This window comes from Pocillopora verrucosa, chromosome 4 (assembly GCF_036669915.1).
Source record: "Pocillopora verrucosa isolate sample1 chromosome 4, ASM3666991v2, whole genome shotgun sequence".
Classification (NCBI taxonomy): Eukaryota; Metazoa; Cnidaria; class Anthozoa; order Scleractinia; family Pocilloporidae; genus Pocillopora; species Pocillopora verrucosa.
This window is the reverse complement of record NC_089315.1, coordinates 10,386,970-10,409,048: the sequence shown is the minus strand read 5'-3', so window position 1 is coordinate 10,409,048 and position 22,079 is coordinate 10,386,970. Positions and strand designations below refer to the sequence as shown.

General features: G+C 37.2%; 1 protein-coding gene across 2 annotated transcripts; it reads right to left on the bottom strand.

The window, feature by feature from the left end:
• Nucleotides 1-1,147: 1,147 nt before the first annotated feature.
• LOC136280509 (uncharacterized) lies at nt 1,148-20,940 on the bottom strand. Of its 2 annotated transcripts, none has more exons than XM_066165815.1 (7): nt 20,626-20,940; nt 13,538-13,839; nt 11,651-11,718; nt 5,015-5,179; nt 3,693-3,913; nt 1,974-2,233; nt 1,148-1,271 (listed from the first exon to the last, which is right to left on the bottom strand). In XM_066165815.1, exons 1-5 carry the CDS (start codon nt 20,822-20,824, stop codon nt 3,763-3,765), a joined length of 885 nt encoding a protein of 294 aa, XP_066021912.1. In that variant the 5' UTR covers nt 20,825-20,940; the 3' UTR covers nt 1,148-1,271; nt 1,974-2,233; nt 3,693-3,762. The 2 variants fall into 2 exon arrangements, with proteins under 2 accessions (XP_066021912.1, XP_066021913.1); XM_066165816.1 differs by having other exon boundaries at nt 13,547-13,839.
• Nucleotides 20,941-22,079: the final 1,139 nt, after the last annotated feature.

The following is a 22,079-nucleotide window of genomic DNA, read 5'->3' as shown; positions in this document are numbered from 1 at the left end:
TACTAGCCTTGATACAAAATCATTAACAATCGCCTCGAATCGTAATTGTGAAAGCTGTATGTCGATTCATTTTCTTGCTTCTCAGCCAATTTTTCGGTGGTTCCATTTTTGCCGCGCGTTTTTCCTTTGCCTTTAGCAACTTTGCCCATTATTATGTCGTCCTTCTCAACGCTCCACTGAGCGATCGAGATAAAAAAACGTGTTTGCAATGGGAAACTTTTCCCGGGAAATCTTGATCCATCGTCACTGACACCAGGAGGTCCCGTCGTCCCACTGGTTCGCGGTTTCAGGAGGCGAGATAATCTCCTCGCGTGGCGCGAGTTGTTTGCGAACCTTTATGAACTAAAATCTCGCATTGGTTATGGGAGGAATAAATCCGCTTCTAGCAAATTTAAAGGGTATTTAGATTTGACCTATTTTCGTCAAACCTCGCGAGAAGATTTCAAGAATAATGACGAACGAAAGTGAGTCGGAAAGTTTTGATATTTGAAACATTTGTCCCTTGGCGTCCATTTACACAAAACGTCTCGAATATTTTTAGCTACTCCAACTTTAGATGCCGATATCTACACAACCAGTCAGACTATCCGAAAAAGCCTGACACACTCTTGTTGATTGATGCCTTGGGATTAAGACTGTGCAGCCATTTTGCTAGTGCTGCGGTATCCAATACCCAATAAATTCAATAGAAGAACCCTCGCCTGTTTCACGCCTTACGGGCTCCTGACATTTCCTAAAAGGAAACCTGGCTTAAATTATATTTTTTATCGTAAACTGCAGTTATTAAGCTTTCGTCTGGTCTACATTTTTCTAGGATTTAGTGAAACTAGCGCGCATACGAATTTTCACCCGATGGACACCTGCGAAGGTGGGAATTGTCCTTAAGTAATCACATTATTTAACTCTTAGAAACAAAATAAAATTTGGCGCATGCTTGCTAGAGGAGCCATGAAACAAAAATTTTCAGTAACAACTGTTATCGTCCATTCCAAATAACAACTCGCTACTTACTTCCTGAATTCAGTGTTAAGCTCGGCTAACACGTCTTCACAAACAGAACGCATTTCTCCATGCACACCTGCTTCAAAGGCTAGACAACTCAGAAGTGAAACCTTTTGGTCTTTCTTTAAGTGTATGGAGTGCTTCTTGAACATGACAATGGTAGCTAGAGATGAAATCAAAGCGGACCAGTGATCCATTGACCCGAGTTCACTTTTAGTTAAGATAGCGATGCTGGCTTCCAGTTTTGGCATCAAAAGGTCAAGTAATACCTGAAAATGAGTTAAACACCAACCATTACACCAACAAGTATTGTTAAAGACGGAAAGTTTGGGTGAACAGGAAATCTGTTAACGATTCTGACATTATGAGGACGCCGTTTGGCGAACAAATTTTTAAAAATTCGATAATAATTACGACAAAAATCTACCAATCAGTTACATTTCAATTTTGAAAAAAAAAAAAAAGGTCTCCATATTCAGGTAGGAGCGGAAGTTTCACTTATATTAAGTTGAATAAAGACATAATTCCGTGAACTGATCATAACCTTTTGAGCAGCACATTTCCTCTAGAATAACATTGAAAATCTGTCGTAAAGCCTCTTGAACTGGGTCATGATGGGGGCCTTAATTAAATGTCCGCGTCTGCTAAGTCGAGTTGTCCAATCAACACAGATTCCTTGAAGTCAACAAGGAGAGAAGAAACAGGACTTCACTGAGTGTCCGCTTGATTTCCGGTTTTCATTGAAATTAGCTATGGCAACAACTCGTTATGGCCAGATTTGTCGTTGTTAAAGAAGGCAAAGTAGAGCTAGTCATTGCGCAACAAACTTAAGTTTAGAGAAGACACCACGTGTCAAGCGGACACTGGCAAGGAGACCGGATGGGCTTGTCGTGAGTTATAGGCAATGGGCATAACGGGCATAGAGAATGAACTTAAAACTATAATGTGATCATAGAGAAGTAACAGTCAACCTTTTGAGGTTTGAACCTGGTGCGCTTCCTTTTAGGTTGGCTAAGACCTTCTTGTGCCCAAACATTTGACAGGCAATCCACTACAATGTTTAGTCTTGTCAATGCTTCTGTGGCATCCATCGGTTCAGTTGCCTCGTTCAAAAGAAAGCCTTTCCATTTTGGCATGTAAAAATGTAACGCCTTCGTGTAATTTTGGTCCATCGCTAAAGAGGACTTTTTGTCGGAAAAAAACGCCACAACGTCAAATTGATTCAATTTCACTGCAAAGAAGAAAATACAACCGAATCAGAATACCAATGGCCAACCTGTGGCTAAAGTAATCAAGAAATGAAATATTTCTGTGAGCTTGCAACTAGCAGTCTTACAACAAAATTTGCGCTGTAAAGATAAAAGTGACTGAAGTCTCGAGGGTTTTGCGGTCTCAATAGGTGACTTTGCTGGAAAGCTTTCAGAGAGTAACGGAGAAATCCAGAATGATGGTCACCATGCGCCTCCGCAGAAAATTAAACGCATACCTCAGGCTGTATACAAAAATGGTTGAAAACTGATGAAATAAAGAGATCCTCGCAGCTAAGAACACTACTGAAACGAGTAGTTGAAAATAGGAGGTAATTTAGTGCTAACAACTGGGTGGAAAACGTAAATTAGCCACCGTAAAGGGTAAAAAAGCTGACGTTTCGAGCGTTAGCCCTTCGTCAGAGAGATTGACGAAGGGCTAACGCTCGAAACGTCAGCTTTTTTACCCTTTACGGTGGCTAATTTACGTTTTCAACCCAGTTGTTAACACTAAATTACCTGCTATACTCTCCCACCGACGCAGCACCACAGTTTCTTTAGAAACTTATCCCTTTATTAAGTTGAAAATAGGATCTGAAAAAATTCAGGCCCGTACGGGATTTGAACCCATGACCTCTGCGATACCGGTGCAGCGCTCTACCAGTTGAGCTAACAAGCCAACTGGGAGCTGGGTCATTCTTCACTTGGATGGTTTATTTGGACCCAACACAGCGACCAGCTCCCAGTTGGCTTGTTAGCTCAATTGGTAGAGCGCTGCACCGGTGTCGCAGAGGTCATGGGTTCAAATCCCGTACGGGCCTGAATTTTTTCAGGTCTTATTTTCAACTACTCGTTTCAGTAGTGTTCTTAGCTGCGAGGATCTCTTAATTTCATTTCTTCACCGCAGTGCAAATATATGAATTTCATATATCTAAAATCATCATGGCTGAAAACTGTTTTCCAGAAAACGTGGGACTGACAATTTCCCTACCCTTAAAAAAGTAAATTTCGGGATATCACCTTGTGCCACCCCCCCCCCCCCCCCCCCATTTATAATGATCTTGCAAATTTGTCCTCAGATGTTAACCTGATTTTTCATAAGGGAAATCATGCAAAGTATTGCTAACAAGTAAAATATCCTAAAAAATATGAATTTCATTCAAATTTCGGTTTTGGCATATCTAAATTATTTTCAAAACGAAATAAAACTACCTTGGCGAGGAAAACTTGCCTTAGAATATTCGATTAACTCCTCTGAAAATTCTTGTTAGATGGCTTTAGTACCCTCTTTTGATATTTACCGACTAACGGTGTCTCGCAAGATTTCTTTTTTTTTTTTTTTGAAGTAGGAAAAAGAAAGTGTTTAAAGGCAAGATGCGATGCCACTTAAGCTTCGATTTCTGACAGATCAAGCAAAAAGACATCCCCACAAGCATTACTTACCACCTGGTTGAATATCATCATTCGGAATTTTGAGAGCCCTTTTGAAACTGGTGGAGCTTCGACGTCTTGATTAAAACTGGTTAAAATTTTCCGGGAAGATCTTTTCTCCGATGATCTTTACATAACTGTATCCAGTAACCTCGCGAGCTTGATCAAGGGTCAACTCGAGCTGGCCTTGAAAACGTTGAAAATAATCCTTTTCGCTCCGTTTAGAAGGTCGACTTAGAAAAACAAAAACGAAAAAGATAGTACCATGAAATCAACTCTTCCAATTGAATCCTCTGGACGGCAGGGAAGACGCCATTTCATAATGATTCTTACAGTATTAAGCTTATTTACTTTGTTTTCAGAAGTTTTCTTCCTCTATCGCAAACTTGGCTCTATGCATTTTTTTTTTATCATCAGGCACTAGGAAAGGCACAGATATGTTAAACGGTCCAGCAAATCTCAGGAAATTCCACCCAAAGAAACGCGATAAATCTTGCTCGAAAGTTCCCTATTTTCTTTGTCGCAAAGCATTACGTAATGGACTAGAGCTTCGCCAAGATCTATATCTGAGTATGCGTAAACTTTCCACACTCGTGGCTCCCAAAGCTCGAAAAAACTACTTCTCTCCTCAGTAAGACATTACCTTCTCTTACAGTGTGGATGTGCGTTGGACACATGAGTTGTTGATTTCGTCAGAGATCTTTTCTCTATGATATATTTGAAGTTGTTTCGGATTAAGGTTTGAGGTAGCAAGCAAATGAGCCAAAATAGAACTCTCATTGAGTTTCCGTCCACGAAGACTTGAAATTAGCTCCTTTGAAGTCTAGCCCAACTAAAGTTGACGCGTGAAATGGCGTAACATCCGGTAGTGCATGCGTAAAAACTAGGTCAAATGGTAAGACGTTTTTGTCGTCTAGTAAAAAGAAGTTAGAGCGGAGCTCGCGTAGCCCTATAATTATACAAAATAGTAGTAACCCATCAAGCCGAAAAAAATTGGATGTTTGACCGTACGACCGACCGTACAAGGTGCTACTTTTAACATGCATGGTCAACTGTAACGCGGCACGCCAACGCCACGGCTTTGTCCAGTAGTCCAGTGGTCAGTGCGCTGGGCTCCGAGTCGGACGACACGGGTTCTAGTCCTGGTCGGGGCAAGGCGTTGTGCCCTTGAGACGTGCGGGAGAAAAAAATGCGAGCTCCGCTTTTAGACTTGGCTAAATCTATATATTATGACCTTGCCGCGAGTTATCCTGCTCTGGCCTAACTTTAAGCAAAAGAGATGTTCTACGTCGTACAAAGTTATTTACAAGGAGACAATTAAGGTATATACTTACTCCACTGCACGCAACTCAACACAGCTACATTTAGAATGTCCAAACTTAACCCCGCTTGCTTGTATAGAAAGCTTTCCGTCAGTCATTTCAGACACTGAAGAAACCAGAACATAGAACACTACAGTAACTCCAGCTTCAGATGTGGCTTGCTGTAGATTAGGGGGCCTATGGTAATGAAATATTTTTTTAAAAAAGCAATATTAGCATATCAGACATAAAACAAACGTGGATTTCTTGCGAGCTATTGTTTTTATAATAATAATAATAATAACCGTGATAAAAAAAGAGAATAAAAACATTGGTTTATCAACAGTGTTTCTAGAGTATATAGGTCGTCACCTATGAGTCAACTAGCTCGTAATAATGATGGACGAAAATTTCTAATAAAATCACAAAATTGAAATATAAAATGACATTACGAATGAAAAACTGAATTCGACAGTATAAATATATCCGCGATTTTTACGGTGTTTAAAATAGCTGAAAAAAGGTTGCTTTAATAAACATATGCAATGTGTCATTAACTTTGTCCGCGCGGTCGTGCGTCCTTCGCATGACGAGTGCAGTTGCATTTTTCTGAGAAGTTTTACCGTGAGTTTCAAAACAGTCTCTCCGTTCCATTCCGATTGAGCTAGACCTTTGAAAGCTCAAAATGAAAAGTATCTATGCTTTACAACAGAACAGAGCACAATCAAGGTTTCTCTGTTTTTTAAAAAAATTCAGCAGTCTACCAAAAAAAAAGAGAATAATTGTGCAGGGTTTATCAGTTATTTAGTCTATAAAAATTTGTGCAAAACACAGTCTTGCAAATGAAAATTAATTACACTACATTGATTGCAAAGGAGAAAAAAACACTCTTTCAACGAAAAGTGATCACCTCTCGTGCTAGAAGTTAAAGCTCCATGAGTCTATAATTAGTTCAAATCCATTTCTAAGACACAAATCACGTTATTCACTTTAAATAGCAGGATAATTCTCTCTTCTACAAAGCAGAGTTATTGTCTTGTGATGTAAAGAGCAAAGTCCATGAAATGTGCGACGCACTGGTTGGTGACGCAAGCAAAGAGCGACTTTGCTACACAGTGGCTTCAGAAAAGGAGCTATCGAGAGCATCGTACGCCTGTGTCCAATTTTTTCATGTGTCTTACACTTTTCTGTTTTGCGCGCTTGTGAGCAGAATTAATATTGACTACGGTCTCTTAAACGGTCTCTTAAATGGCGTGCTATTTATTGATCTTAAAAAGGCCTTTGACTCGATCGCAAACTAATTTTGCGGAAACTTGCGAACTATGGAGTTTATCAAAGTGCTCTACGATTTTTTGCGTCCTACTTAATATGTAATAGATCCCAAAAATGCAGTGTCAATGGAGCGTTATCCAGTGCAAGTAGATTAACCTGCGGGGTTCCCCAGGGAAGTATACTGGGACCTCTACTCCTTTTAGTATATATAAATGATCTTCCTAATTGCCTCGATATTTCCTGCGCAAAAATTTTTGCCGACGATACTAACATCACCATCCCTGGTTGCACTTTTGCCGAACTCGAACATGCAACAAATTCTGAACTTAACAATCTTTACAGCTGGCTAAAAACAGATAAGCTTAGTCTAAACATCGCGAAAACTGAGTTTATGGTGATAAGTACTCGTCAAAAGTTTCTTGCAGAAAATTGTAGTGAGATTAATAACCAATTAGATGGCCATCCAATTTGCAGGGTTGAGCATGCCAAATCATTAGGTTTAATTATTGATTATTGATCATGGGCTGATCTCGGCAATAGGTGCTCTGAGGCGCATTAGGTCACTCATTTCTCAGTCCACTGCAGTACAAATATATAACGCTTTCATCCAACTTCATTTCGACTACTGTGCCCCCGTTTGGGATGGATTGAGTTCTTATCTATGTGAGAAACTACAAAAATTGCAAAACCGAGCAGCTAGGGTTATTCTGCAAGCCAACTGTGGGGTAAACTCAAGCCTGCTTCTTAAGAAGAAGAAAGCAGAAAGCTATAATGATGTTTAAATCCCTCAACGGGTTAGCCCCTGTGTACTTGCATGATTTATTCAGTGAGCAACACAGACTATGACTTGCGTGATTCTTTCCGTAAGTTAAACTTACCCAAGCCGCATACTGACTATTTGAAACGTAGCTTTGACTATAGCGGTGCCTTACTGTGGAATTCTCTTCCTGAGAATATTAGGGCGATTAGATCAATTGGGCAGTTTAAGAAGGAAATCAACCGCGCACTTGAAACATTCGATTCCCACTCGGCAATCTTGTAAATCAGTCTTTATAGTTATTTTAATTATTTACAAATGATTGTAATTAAAATACTATTAGTATAAGTGAAGATTCTTAACCGAGTTTAAATAAAAATCTACTACTACTACTACTAGAATCGCGTCACGGCTCAATTAAAGAACTAGACGCATATTTGTGTTCACCCGGGCTTCCTGTTGGATATAAACTTTGTTTCACGACAGCTAAACTTAAACGTCCTTTAATTTAATAGTTTTTTAGCATTGACATAACAGTACAATGTAGATGACATGGAGATATATGAGAGAATAAGTGCATAGACAAATTTTCTAACCTTTCTGCTCTTCTTCCTTAACCTTTTCAAACTTCGAATTGGTATTCTGCTTGGTTCACGATCACGTCTAGATACACGATGAGATTTGCGTCTATGCTTCTCTCGATTAACATTAGATAGCTCAGTTGATATAGCATGTTTCTCGATGAAAGGTTCACTCATAAATTTTCGCTCATAAAGAGATCTCTCGTAAGGTTCGCGGACCAACTCGTTCCGAAAACGCTCGACATCTTTTCGTGCAGGTCTATCGCGAACGATGTGTGCATATCTTGTATGCGTTTTGAGCGTATTATACAGTGTCTGGTTTTGCACCGCGAAAGCTTCTCTTCGTCCGCAACTACACCATGACATGTGCTCATTAATCAAACATCACGCATGCGTCAAAGCCAAAAGGTTGCGCATGCGTGATGAGGACGTGAATGCGATTTGCGACCGAACGAAAAAAAACGAAGCCGGAATTTCAACGCGGGCGTTTCCTTTAGAAAACTCCAGTAACTAGTTAGACACTTCAATGTGTTGCACGCCTGTAGGGGGAAGTCTCGCATCATGACTTAATTAAAAGTGAGGTATGCTGAATACTTTTTACGCTTGCCTGTGTCGCACGCTCCTGATAACTTGTCCTGCTTCACAACATTAAGAAAGTGGTATGTTAAATGTGTATTACGTTCATTTATCTTGCACGCTTGTATGGAGAGCAGTCTCGATTCATGCCTTAAAGAGCGAGAAAAACATTCATGTTCGTCATGTTTGCTTATGATCTGTACTTGTAAACACAACAAGTTGTCTCGCTTCGTGGCTTAAAGAACGGTGCATGCTATACTAAAAGTATATTGCGCTTGTCTGTGTCGCAAGACTTATAAACGCGATGTATTCCGTACATAATTCGCTTGTGTTTACCATGCAATCTAAACACGACTTTTTCTACGTCTCTCACTATCGGAAAATCGATCATTCATACAAGAAATACTGACTGATTATATTTGTGCTCATCAGACTGCATCGGAATGAAATGGAAAACATTTTCGAGTGATACTTTCAACCGAAACACGATTTTGTTCTAAGTCTCGCACCACTCGAAAAATCGATCATTGCAATGGAAAACACCATAGATTCTATTCGTGTCCATCAAATACCATCGAATACCGATAGAAAATATTTCTGAGGCCTAATTTTGACCTAAACACGATTTTTCTCTCAACATCGGAAAATCGATCGCTCCGATCGCTTCTATTCGTTTCTATTGGTGTCCATCGGAATCCATTGGTCACTGATGGAAGAATACACGTCATCAATTTATTGACTTTCGATGTATTTCATCATTACCACTTCCTATAGCATAGTTCCATTTTTACCAATAAACTTCCGGCTGTCCTATGGAAAACATATATTTTCCGATTTGTGTGTATTGGACAACAAAATACTCGACTTGGAGCACAACGAGCACTCAAGTCCTAAGAGCAACGAAATTAGCGTGCGAGTTAACAAGAGTTCAATTCCTAACCGGGATGCGAATTTTGGCTGGATATAGAAAACTGCACTTGCTGACTTAAAGTGAGGCTTTGCCACTTCAAGACAATTCTTCGGACTCATAAATATCGTTTTGAGTGTTGATATGACATAAAATTATTGTTAAAGAAAAGATTTTACCTTAATTCTTCCATCTCTCAGAATTTTCAGCTCAAGACCAACCAGTTTTTTTTGGCCGTGAAGTCTCGTAAACAACGCCCCAAGCATGATCTATATATTGCAATGGTTTCCGGAAAAAGCAAGAAATTCTACCATTTTTGCTTCATGCCGACTAGTTCAACACCTTACAGCTTCTGTCTCGTAATAATTCTTGGTCACATCTGCCTTCCTTCTTATTAATATTTTTCGAAAAGCATGCAATTATCTGGTAAACCTGACAAATTTGCCACGCTCACACTTTTTCAATTGAAAAGTCGCCTTTTGTTGACCAAATGTCATCAACTGGTCGCCAGAGATCAAATTTAAATAAATCAAATAAAAAAAAGAGGACACTTTTTGCAAGATGACATAACATACCTACGCGTGAACTCTACCTTTGTGTATGGCTAACATTCGTCTTTGTAGATTCAAAGGCTTTCTCAAGGCTCTTAAAAAACTCAGGCAACCAAGGAGGAAGAGGCACGAGGGCCGTAAAATAGATAATCATGCAGCATGGCCAGTCGCATGGATCAAGAAGGAGAGCGTCCCTTAGTGAAGAAACGGATGGGATCGAAAAGGGAAGGGATTACATTCTCATGACCGATCGGGTGCTCTATCAGGAGTTTCAATGAAAGCCGGTTACCAGTGATCCACCGCTGCCTTTCAGATCATTCCATTGTTCCATTCTGATAAAGGCCACCATTTAGAGACTATGAAATACGACATGAGAAATAAAATAATGAAGGTCGAATAATCGAAACGCGACGGATCGCATGTCTATATTCAGAGCCACAGGTAATTTGCACGCAAACAGCTGTAAAAAATGTATATTCCCATAATTTTCCCTCTTAACCATTATCGAGTCCTATACTTAAAGAAATATTTTTCATTCCATGCCGAAAAGTATTTGACTTTAGATTTAGTCCGATCTTTATCATTGCAACCTCAGGCCCATCGGTTCTGGAGTGAGTGTGACTAGGCGCAAAGTGTTGACGCGTATTAAGGGAGGTCGTCAACTGGTTTCGTGAACGAAACTCTTCTTCCACGTTCCGAAAATTTACAAGAATTATCCTTTTTTAAATTTTTTTTTAATGGAGACTAGACAGCAGCACTAAGGAAGACTTCTTACTGTTGTCACTTTTTTGTTTATAGCAGCATATATAGCACATTCGTGTGCCCAAGTTTAATTAACTTCGAATGGAATTGTATAATAACAGACACATGCTGTAAACGAATGTTACAAGACGCACCTCGTTATAAAAAAGTACTCCGGAGTACTTTTTATATGTTTTTAAAGGGTAACTCCGTAGCCAGGCAGGTAGCACCGTTCAGAACAGAACTCAACTTCCCCGAAACACCATAACTTGGAAGCACACAATCAAAGGAAAAAGCAAGGTGTCTCGCCCAAGAAAAAATGAAGCAAAATGGGGAGGGAAACAAAAGCACAGGCAATATACCCCAAATGAATGATTCAGAAAGATGCTGACCAATAAATGGCTAAAAACAGCAGGGCCGAAGTCTGAAACAAGGGGTTTATCAATGCTGCTCAAGATAAGGCCATCAAGACTAACTACAGTGATGTAGACGCAAATCCTAGAGGATGGCACAGATCCACTTTGCAGGATCACTGATATAAATTCCAGGAAACCATTAACTTCATTGAAGCAGGATACCATAAGGAACCAAACACCGAATAACTATACAGACAGAACAGATGAGTGATATGTCCATAGACCTTGCAGAGCACGCCAGTACAGACCGATCATGATACTAGGGTCAACAGACCAGACATTGTCATCAGGAACAAAAACGAAGAACAGGCTGCCTACTGATCAAGATATCAATCCCAAAGGATTGGAGCACACTAGTGATACCAGATGAAAAACAGTCCAATGAGAAAGATGTTGCAGAAATAGAGGTCAAAAGGAATAAGGGGAATGGAAGCTATAACAGTACCAGTGGTTATAGGAGCCCTGTGTTTTGCAAGAAAGGGATGGAGAAATACACCCAAATTCTGGATAACATCAGAATATAAGAACGGCAGAAAAATAACACTAGGTGGGCTGAGGTGGTCTCAAAGCCTGGCCCATTGTACTGTACCAATGTGCTTACACGAAAGTTTAAAGATACAGTGTACACTTTTGTTGCATTTTCATCACACTGGGTTAGCATCTTGGAAATCTTTTCAAATTAAGAGAAATCAAAGTTATCTCAGGTTTTAAAGTAGATTTGACATAAAAATGCAATTATATTCTAATCTCATATCCTAAAAATTCTAACCCTAAAAAATTGAAATGTAAACTTAATATGTATGTCTTCATATTCCTTTTTTTTTAACAGTTATCTCAGAGAGATTCCTCTCAGAATAGTTAGACTTACATTGAAGATTGATGCTGATGAGTACTTCCCTCTTTCTCCTCTCCCTTGCCTTTGGTGTCCACTTTTTGCTAAAGTTTAAAAAATTATGGTGTAAAATACAATTTCCCTAGATTGCTAAAAAAGTGACAGTAACTACGCGTGTAGGTGGGAGGAGGAGGGGGGCTCCCACTTAACATCACAGTAGATAATCATTTTTTTACCTATATGAAAGAGAGAATGAAGCACTTTTTACTGATCTATAACCTGTCTTTTTCTATTCAGCTTCTTATTAAGACCTCATAACAACCAAGAAAGACCTTTCATGAATATGACTCAATGTTTGACTTGTCAACATTAGCAAATTGAATGAAAATGTCTGTGATAAACACCTGATATTAAAAAAAAGTTTCCATTTTGATGTTTCTTTCTTTGATTTAGGCAAATTATTAGGGGTACCCCTTTCAATTCAAATTATGTATGTACAATCTGCTGCATATTGGAGGGCCTATTGTCTTATACAAATGCAAAGCAATCTCCTTGGTTTGCCTCAAATCCAAGGTGGTCATTGTCTACAAAATATTAGAGAATCTATCCTAAGACAATACAGCCACAAAAAAGGTGAAGTTTGATGGTGCATTGCAAGTGTAAGCAAGGACAGCAGAAACGACTAGTCTTGCAAGAGAGAAGGAGTGCAAAAAGAGTATGCACAACATTACTGATGATGATCCTGCATTCAAATGTATTAATAACATAGCTTGTAAATTTGTCTAATTGAATTCAATTGCATAAGCATGCTTCATATTCTTATTGTGCACGCTCATGACCTCAGCAGACAAATCCCTCAAGAAAAAAAATTTTCTCTGCAATTTTTTACTTTGGGATTTTACTATTGAAAAACTGGTTAAGACTTCGGCAGCAATTTAAGCTAAACATGGAAAGTTTTGAGTCAGCTGATGAGGAGGAACTGTCTACTTTTTCTTTGGGAATGGAGTTTTTAACTCCCCAAAAAGAATGAAAAGAAAAAGAAAACAAAGAACAAGCACAGCTGGTGTCATCCTGTTTCGCAAATCATCGGGTTAAAATGTTATGAAACAATTGGTTCATTCATCAACTGTGTGTTCATCGAGATATGAAGCACTTGGGAAGTTTGGAGAGCACTCAAGAAGCTAGAATTGCTCTTGGCTATGCCTCGAGCAACTCTTACACATCTTTTGTGCTCTCCAAACTTTCAGTGTGTTTCATATCTCAATGAACGCATGCTGACGTATGAACCAGTTGTTAAATATATACATCCCCTAAACTCACATGATAACCTGGTGTTAAATATATTGAGAATTAATTCTCAAAAACAAATCAAGGCATTCTCATGTTGTTCCTTAAATGAAACTAGTGTTAAAAGTAGTCAGTAGTTTCTGCCCAAATGTCCAAAGGGAAACCAAAAGGGAAACCAAAGGGAAGGCATTTCATGAATCAGTTTCTTTTTTTAGTGCTTCTCTTTATGCGGTTAAATCATGCTTCATGCACTTACATTGCTCTCTCTCCACTGACTTAATATCCAAAACAAATTACACCTGTTCTGCAGGCTTAAACAGGATTTTTATTCTATAGAACGATTTAACCCTTTAACTCCCATGAGTGACCAAGAGAGAATTTCTCCTTACAGAGTCAATACAATATCAAGCAGACAAGTGATGAGGATAAAGAAAAATAGCAATCAAGGGATTTTTAGTCAATCCAATACCAAATACTCCAAAGTATATGATTTAAACTTGATTGATGGTCTAAGGGTCTTTTCGATTCAGGTTGTAAATTAATACATTATATAACTATTATAACTGTTAAAGTATGATAGTTATAATTTAATGGTGATAAGAAAAGTTTTAGGTTGACATGGTTTAGCTGCTTTACCTCCTTTACCTCCAAGGCAATGTCCTCTCTTTGTCTTTCATCTGTTTCAGCCCTTTCAGGTGTGTTAGTAACTGCTGCAGAACCTGCTTTGGTTGCTATTTCTTCAACCCTTCCAAAGTCCTTGTTATCAGGATCAGTAGTGGCTAGAGTCCTTAGGCTTTCTTGAGCTGCACCTTCTTCCTGTTGAACAGGGGAAGTACTGAAGCCATTGTTGGGCACCTGCATTGGTTCTAGTTGTAGGTTGAAAGAGGAATTCTTTTGTGTTATTTCTGTATTTGTCCCATTCTGTTGCAGACTTTCACCTGAAGGTAAAAAGTTGAACATGCAATCATCAATGGGATTTTAACAAAAAGATGTTGTCACATCCTTACTTTGCATAAGGTTTGTTAATCAAATTCATTAAAAGCAAACATTCTTGGCTAGATTTGGTTATGATCCCCTAAGGACAAAACCAGAATAACAAAAAAATTCACGAAATTTCTGTTAAAAAAATGCCAGCCATCACTTAAGAAATTCAAGCAGAGGTTGCTGAAAAGGGCTAAACAAGACTCAACTGCTTCAGCATCAAATAATATTTATGACTTAAGTTCTTGATGACACAACTTTGCATTTTATTGCACAACAATTATCTTACAAATTAAAGCTTTTTGCATGTAGCTAGGTCTCTAAAATTTTGCTGCACACATTTAGGTACTTTGACACAAGATCCCCTCCTATGAGGCAAGTGTGATTGATGACAAAAAACTAAGAGGCATGCAGCCCCCATGCAACTCTTCATGATTTAAAAGGGAGTATAGAAACAACAACATTCGGCTGAGAAAAAACGATGAAAGTAAAAAGGGAAAAAACCACCATCTGCATTTCTCTCAATCAAACATCATCACTTTAAACCAAGTTTTTGGGTGCAACTGCAAATACCCTTAAAAGGGCCAAACTGAGTGTCTCAATTGGAAAAAGATGAGTAAAACTCAGACATCTTATAGAAAAGTCAAAGCTTACTACATCAAAAAGCAAATGAAAGGAGAAAAAAGAACAGGGAGAAGCCAACAGAAAACAAATGGTACTTGTGGTGATGATCTTGATTCAAGGAGCAACCCTTGTGAACTAATTTCCCAGTTTTCTGGGAATACCTATTCCTAGGAATTCTTGAAAACTCCCAATTATGCAAATAGCTCTTGCAAACTGAATTCCCAGTTTTCTGGGAATTCCTAGGAATTCTAAAGAATTCCTAGGAATTCTAAAGAATTCCCAACTATGCAAATAAGCCCTGATTTAAAAAGCTTGGAATTACTAGGAATTTCTGGGAAATTAAAGGAAGACTCCAGTTTTGTGAGGACTTGGAATTCCTAGGAATTCCTAGGAATTCTCAGCTATACAAACTACCCATAATTTAAGAAGGGTAGAATTCTTGGGAATTTCTGGGAATTGAATTTGAGGCAATTAAAATATCCTGAGGTACACATCCCTGGTGAAAAACCTCACAGGATCTTTGAGGATCTTCAAGGATTGACAAAGACCTACCAAAGATCCTTAAGGACAAGGATCTTTAAAAGATCTTTAAAGGATCTGTAAAAGATCCTCAAAGATCTTTGTAAGCAAAAACGTTTGTTAAGATCCTCAAGGATTTGATAAAGATCCTCAAAGGATATTACAAAGATCCTCAAAAGGATCCTCACAAAGTTCTTTTCAAGGATCTTTCAAGATCCTCAAGGATTTAGCAAGGATCTTTCAAAGACCCTCAAAAGATCCTTTCAAGGATCCTTTCAAGATCTTTGTAAGGATCCTTAAGGATTTAATCAGGATCTTGCAAGGATCCTAGTCAAGATCTTTGCAGGATCTTTTTGAGGATCTTTCAAGATCCTCAAGGATTTAATGAGGATCTTTTAAAGACCTTCCAAAGATCCTTTCAAGGATCCTATTAAGATCTTTGCAAGGATCCTTAAGGATTTGATCAGGATCTTACAAGGATCCTACTCAAGATCTTTGCAAGATCTTTTCAAGGATCCTTCAAGATCTTCAAGGATTTAATGAGGATCTTTTAAAGACCTACAAAAGATCCTTTCAAGGATCCTGTAAAGATCTTTGCCAGGATCCTTAGGAATTTGATCAGGATCTTACAAGGATCCTTAAGTCAAGATCTTTGCAGGATCTTTTCAAGGATCCTTCAGGATCCTCAAGGATTTAATGAGGATCTTTTAAAGACCTTCAAAAGAACCTTTTAGGGATCCTGCTAAAATCATCATCTTTGCTAAGATCCTTAAGAATTTGATTAGGAGTTACAAGGATCCTAGTCAAGATCTTTGCATGATCTGTTCTACAATCCTTTAAGATCCTCAAGGAATTGAAAAGGATCTTCCAAATATCTTTAAAAGATTCATTTCATGATTTTGTACAGCTCTTTGTAAGGATCCTTTTTGAATTTGATGTGGATCTCAAAGGCAACTTTGTCAAGATCTCTACCACATCTCTGCATTATGACTTAGGTTCCTTTGAAATCCTCAAGTAATTTCAAACATAACAAAATTGTAAATTGAGGGCTCACTGTTTTATAATTTAAACACAACAAGGAATTTTCGCAGAAAATTATTGTGCAATGAGTGTAATGAAGGTTACCGCATAGCAACGCCATGCTCGAGGCTTTCGGGAAACTTTGTGACTACTTACATGACAACAAATAGGGTTTTGCATTATGGGATAGGAATTTATACGCGCCGAGATTTTTAACGGTCGCATAAAAATATAAGAAGCTCGTTTTTACGGCAAATATCATCGACAATGGTCGGAACTAAAGGGAAAATGTACACAGAAATAAAGGTAAAGGAAAGGCGTTTTCTGGAGTTCAGAAACAAGCGAAAAGAGAGACAGAAACAACCGAAATCGTCAATCAAACTCCAAGCAGGTCTCGCGATTGCTCTGACTGTGAGGCTGAATAAAAAGAATTCATTGGTACTTCTGGAAAGAAAATGAAGATGCCATCCTCGCCTAATGATTCTTACTCTGAGCTCTTGGAGAGTGAGGATGCAAATGATGTGTTACAGGGACAAAGATACAGGCTTATCGATCTAGAGAGATTCTCCTCGACGCTCACTGAAGGACATGTTTCTGAAGAAGGTGTGAATTTACTTGGTTCTGTGTAACCAACTTAAAAAGCTCTTTTAGAGGTTGTCATATGAATTCCCGAAAACCCTTATTTTGTACCTCAGGATGTATTAGTTCAATTAATCTGAAGTTTTCAGGGCTGTATCCTCTTACTGAGTTGAGTTGGATAAGCTGACAGTTTCTCTATAAGCTGAATTTTAAGTAAGATGTTGTGGAATAACTCACAATAATAATTGTAAATCTCGGTGAACTTTGAACGGGCATTGTGCCCATAATATAAACGACTCCAAAAGTTCCTCAGCTCATCCAAAAGAACGACCCTAGTACTTTGTTTTGACACTAAAAACACTTGATTTCATGCAATCTTTGTGCAGTTATCTTTTCTCAAGTTTACCTAGGTTTTTCACACCATGTGGTGGACAAATTGATCTGATGTCAAATAACAAATTAGTTTAGGGCAACATATTAGTTATATTCAGTATGTGTGATTCCTAAGCTTTCCTTTGGTATATAGGTTAATATGGTTTGAAGAAATATAGTCATTGAAGTACTCTTGTTTGCCTTTTTTTCATGTTTACCCCCTCTGTAAGAGTAGTCTGAGTCTGGTCATAGTCTAGTCCTAGACAAGTTTAACACATATATTTTGGTCTTCTTATCTTTGAGCTGGACTGTTGCCAGATTTTTTGGAAAATGAAAATCTTAGTACTAACCTAAAGTCTGAACAGAAATAGTGTAGAAGTAGTCCTACTAGAAGAGGATGGGTAATTCTCGTTTAGCAATAAAAAAAAGTTTTATCTTCATTTTTTTATGTTTGGTTCAATTTTTCTTTTTAACTTAGTATGAGGATTTAAGTATGCTTATTTTCTTGTCAAAATTTCGAAGGTTCTATAACATTCTTGCTAAGATCTTCAACAATCTTCCATTTCCTTGCCAGGATCTTCATTAGGTTCACTGACATTCTTGTCAAGATCTTTAAGGATCTTCAAATCTCTTGCAAAGATCTTTAATTTGGCTGTCAAAATCTTCAAGGATCTTTCTTTTTTATGCCAAGATCTTCAAAGATCTTTCAATTTATTGCCAAGATCTTTAAGGGTCTTTTATTTTCTTTCCAAGATCTTTAAGGATCTTCAAAATTTTCAAAAAGATCCTTGAAGATCTTGTCAAGAAAATGAGAGATCCTCAAAGATCTTAACAAGAATTTGGAAGATCCTCAAAGAATTTTCAAAGATCTTTAAAGGATCTTCAAAGTTCATGTAAAGATCTTCAAGGATCTTGACAGGAAAATGAAAGATCCTTAAAGATCTTGTCAAGAAAGTCAAATATCCTCAAAGATCTTGGCAAGAAAATCAAAGATCCTTGAAGATCTTGGCAAGAAAATGAAAGATCCTTGAGGATCTTGGCAAGAAAATCAAAGATCCTTGAAGATCTTGGCAAGAAAATGAAAGATCCTTGAGGATCTTGGCAAGAAAATGAAAGATCCTTGAAGATCTTGGCAAGAAAATGAAAGATCCTTGAAGATCTTGACAAGAAAATGAAGGATCCTTGAAGATCTTAACAAGAATTTTGAAGATCCTCATGAAGATCCTCAAGAGGATCCTCAAAGGTCCTCATGAAGATCTTGTAAGATCCTTAAAGATCCTTGAAAGATTTTCACCAGGGATAAATTCTAAGAAATTCTCAATACCTTGAATGTGAAGGTTTTAAGAAAAGGAGTAATTTCAGAGGCTTAAAACTTTGGCTCAATAAAGGGTATGTTATACAAAATTTACCAAGAGATATACATACATGTACATGTTTATAACTTAAAGATCATGAAATTTATTATTCAAACTAATGTTTTAGTAAATCTCTACATTAATATGGATTTTCTCATGAAGCAGCAGTCAATTATGTGAAATGGAAATTGCCAATTAATCCAATGTACTCATATCACAGATTTGCTTTCTAACCTCGAGGGACTCTTGGATTTCATGATCATAAGATATTTTTATTGTGATGCAAAATGTCTCATGTTCACAGAATTGTGCCAAAATCATCAAACATTCATTAACTGTTCCTTGGTACACAACTTCCACATTGGTAACAATAATTACATCGTTATCTACACTTGAAGAACTTTGTTAGTTATGAACATAAGTTACTTCCCTAACCTACATTACTGGTTGCCTTTGTTAGAAAGCCTTGGAACAGTCAAGCTCAGTTGCCTCAAACTCTGTCAGAAGTTTTTTGTTTACATTATTTTTGGTAGAAATTTCATGCCTTAGACAACAAATTCAACACCTAATTAATCTTTCTTTTTTCATGATTGTTGTTGCTGTTTTTTTTTTTTTTTTCAGTTTTTTGCTCTGTTTTCGTGACTGATTGCTGTAATTTGTTTTGCTGTTACTATTCTTACAAAACATTTTTGAAAGACTTCCAATACTTGTGGATCATCCACACACTTTGTAAACATTTGGCATGCAGACAAGACAGAGGTAGTCAATGTTCCCTTTGAGAAAAAAAAAAACACCTTTTAAATGACATCTTCAATTTACTTTATTAGAAACTCTTATCTGAAAATATTAGCTTGACCATATACAAAATGGTCAAGCTTCTTGTAGACAACCTCATTCAAGGCCAACTCATTGTGAGCTCAGGGAAAAAAATACAAACAGCAGCTAAGTTTGCAGTTTAGGATAACTTCATTCTAATTTATTGTTACAATTACAACAACATTTTAATTAAGAAATCAATCTTATTTTACTGTAATTAACCCCTTCACTCCCAAGAGTGTTTGGTTTTCAAATATAATTTAAGATATTGTATCTTATGGAAAAAAATCAACAGAATTTATTCACAATTTGTGTCAAACCAAATTTAATGATTGATCAGGACTATTTTATGTGAATAGCTGTAATTGAGGATTAATCCATATGAAGTTTTCAAGAAAAGAAAAATAAATCAAATTCCATCCTAATATTACTACATGTTGATGTTAATAATTAATCATATTTTACACGTAATTAAGCTTGAAAATAAATTTCATTGAATACTTGAATTTTAGCTGGGGTTTTTGAATTTAAAGTATTTATTTTACATAATTAGCCTCAAATTTTTGCTCAAAATTTTACATATTCACAGAGGCTCACTGTGTGAGCTTGGGTTTCTTGTGGCTGGACGGCAAGGTAGTTTAAAAAAAACACATTTCTCTTTTAACATTATATCTTCTTCATACCCAAAAATGAAATTTTAAACAGCGTTTGGGTATTTTTAGCTTTTGTTTTCAGTATTATTTTTTTTTTTTAACAAAATCGTCCTGTGGCCGGACGGCAAGGTGGTTAAAAAAACACATATCTCTTTTAATATTACATCTTCTTCATACCCAAAAATGAAATTTCAAACAGCGTTTGGATATTTTTAGCTTTTGTTTTATTTCAGTATTATTTTTTTAACAAAAAACTAGTGGTTCCACATGTTCCGCTTGGTCTGGAGGTTCCGCGGTCTGCTGATCCATAGTTTAATAACACTCATTTTCAAGTAATCACAGTATTTAGTTCGCAAAATTCCTGGTTTCTAGTCATAAATTTCGCTAAAAAAAATCCGCACGCATCAAAGTATTACTGTAGGAGTATGATTTGAGTTCAGAGGAAGTCAAAATTCATAAACACTGGATACAAAAACTATATAAATTGTTGAGGCAGGATGCTTTCAGGGGTGGCTTATTAATATGCGTAAATACTTCATTTTGAGAGCACTTTCACTTTCGAAGAGGGCGGAATTATATATCCTTGTAATCATTACTCCAACCTTCGGTCATAAATATAAAAAGAAGACAATTTAAGATCTTTTCATGTTGAAATTAAAGCTAACTAATTCAATAATAACCAAATCCCTTTCTATGAAACACTTAGATAACTAGCCATCGAGCGTCAGAAAATTCAACCACACATCAATTTAAACTTTTTAGCAGGGTTTACATCCACAGAACCACCTTCTAACGGAAAATTTACCTTTGACTTGTTCCTTACTTGCACCGGTGTCATGTTTTTCCCCGGTTCCATCGCCTTTCGGGTGCTCACTCGTAACAGCTGGTACGATCTTTTGCTCCTTCGGCTGATTATTTTGACCGTCTTCTTGAATAGAACCACAACCTGGGCAGAAATGGAATCCAGGTTGCAAACGCGTGTCTCCACAATTTGAGCACTTCATCGTTTCATCGTGTAAAATCACGGCTGCATCTCGTTGTTAAAACGCTACTCATGTCGCAAGGATATGTCGCCATTAAAGAGAAAATTACACGTCGTGCGTTCGCATTGAAATGATCCTTGCTATGGCGTTTCGTTTCTTAGAAATCAGACGGAAGTGCTGGGAATCCGAGACGACATCTGATTGGTTTCCTGTTGTATATAATGCATGACTATTGTATCACATGATTGATTTGACTGAGCTTAAACAGCAACACGGATACTATCCTTGGGAAATGGCTCTTGGAATTCCTAGGAATTCCTAGGAATTCCTAAGAATTCCTAGGAATAAAGGTGTGAATTTTCACGGTAAATTCGGACTGGGAATTCCTAGGAATTCCTAGGAATTCCCAACCATAACAACTCTGGTTCTAAAAACCTTGAAATTCCTAGAAATTCCCAGAAATTCCCAGAAATTCCAAGTTTATAGCCAACAGGACTTGGAATTCCTAGGAATTCCAACTCAGAGAACCAATGACTTTCCCTGAAAAGCTGTAAATCTAAAAAATTCCTAGGAATTTCTGGGAATTTCTGGGAATTTCTGGGAATTTTTGGGAATTTTTAGGAATGTTTAAGAATTACTGGGAATTTTAAGCAAAAATTTGAGGCTAATGATAGAAAATAAATACTTTAAATTAAAAAAAACCCAGCTAAAATTCAAGTATTCATTGAAATTTATTTAGAAGCTTAATTAAGGCTTACATGTAAAATATTTTTTATTAATTAACATCAATGTGTGGTAATATTAGGATGGAATTTGATTTATTTTTCTTTTCTTGAAAACTTCATACAGATTAATCCTCAATTACAGCTATTCATATAAAATAGTTCTAATCAATCATTAAATTTGGTTTGACACAAATTGTGAATAAAATCTGTTGATTCTTTTCCATAAAATACAATATCTTTAGTTATATTTGAAAACCAAGCACTCTTGGGAGTGAAGGGGCTAATTACAGACAAATAAAATTGATTTTTTGATTAAAATCTTGTTGTAACTGTAACAATAAATTAGAATGAAGTTATCCTAAACTGCAAACTTAGCTGCTGTTTGTACTGTTTGTATTTTTTTTCCTGGGCTCACAATGAGTTGGCCTTGAATGAGGTTGTCAACAAGAACCTTGACCATTTTGTATCTGGATTCCTTGACATCTGAATTTGAAAAAAAATAATATATTAAAATATGTATATTTAAAGCTCAGACCAGGCTTTTAAGATGG

What these genes read in the sequence shown, in the direction of transcription:
- LOC136280509 (XM_066165815.1), bottom strand. Translation starts at nt 20,824, where the DNA reads ATGAAGTGCTCAAATTGTGGAGACACGCGTTTGCAACCTGGATTCCAT. An exon ending in AAGTAAGGAACAAGTCAAAG is followed by an intron (nt 13,840 to 20,625) that starts GTAAATTTTCCG and finishes TTTTACCTTCAG; the next exon opens with GTGAAAGTCTGCAACAGAAT. An exon ending in CATCAGCATCAATCTTCAAT is followed by an intron (nt 5,180 to 11,650) that starts GTAAGTCTAACT and finishes TCATTACCATAG; the next exon opens with GCCCCCTAATCTACAGCAAG.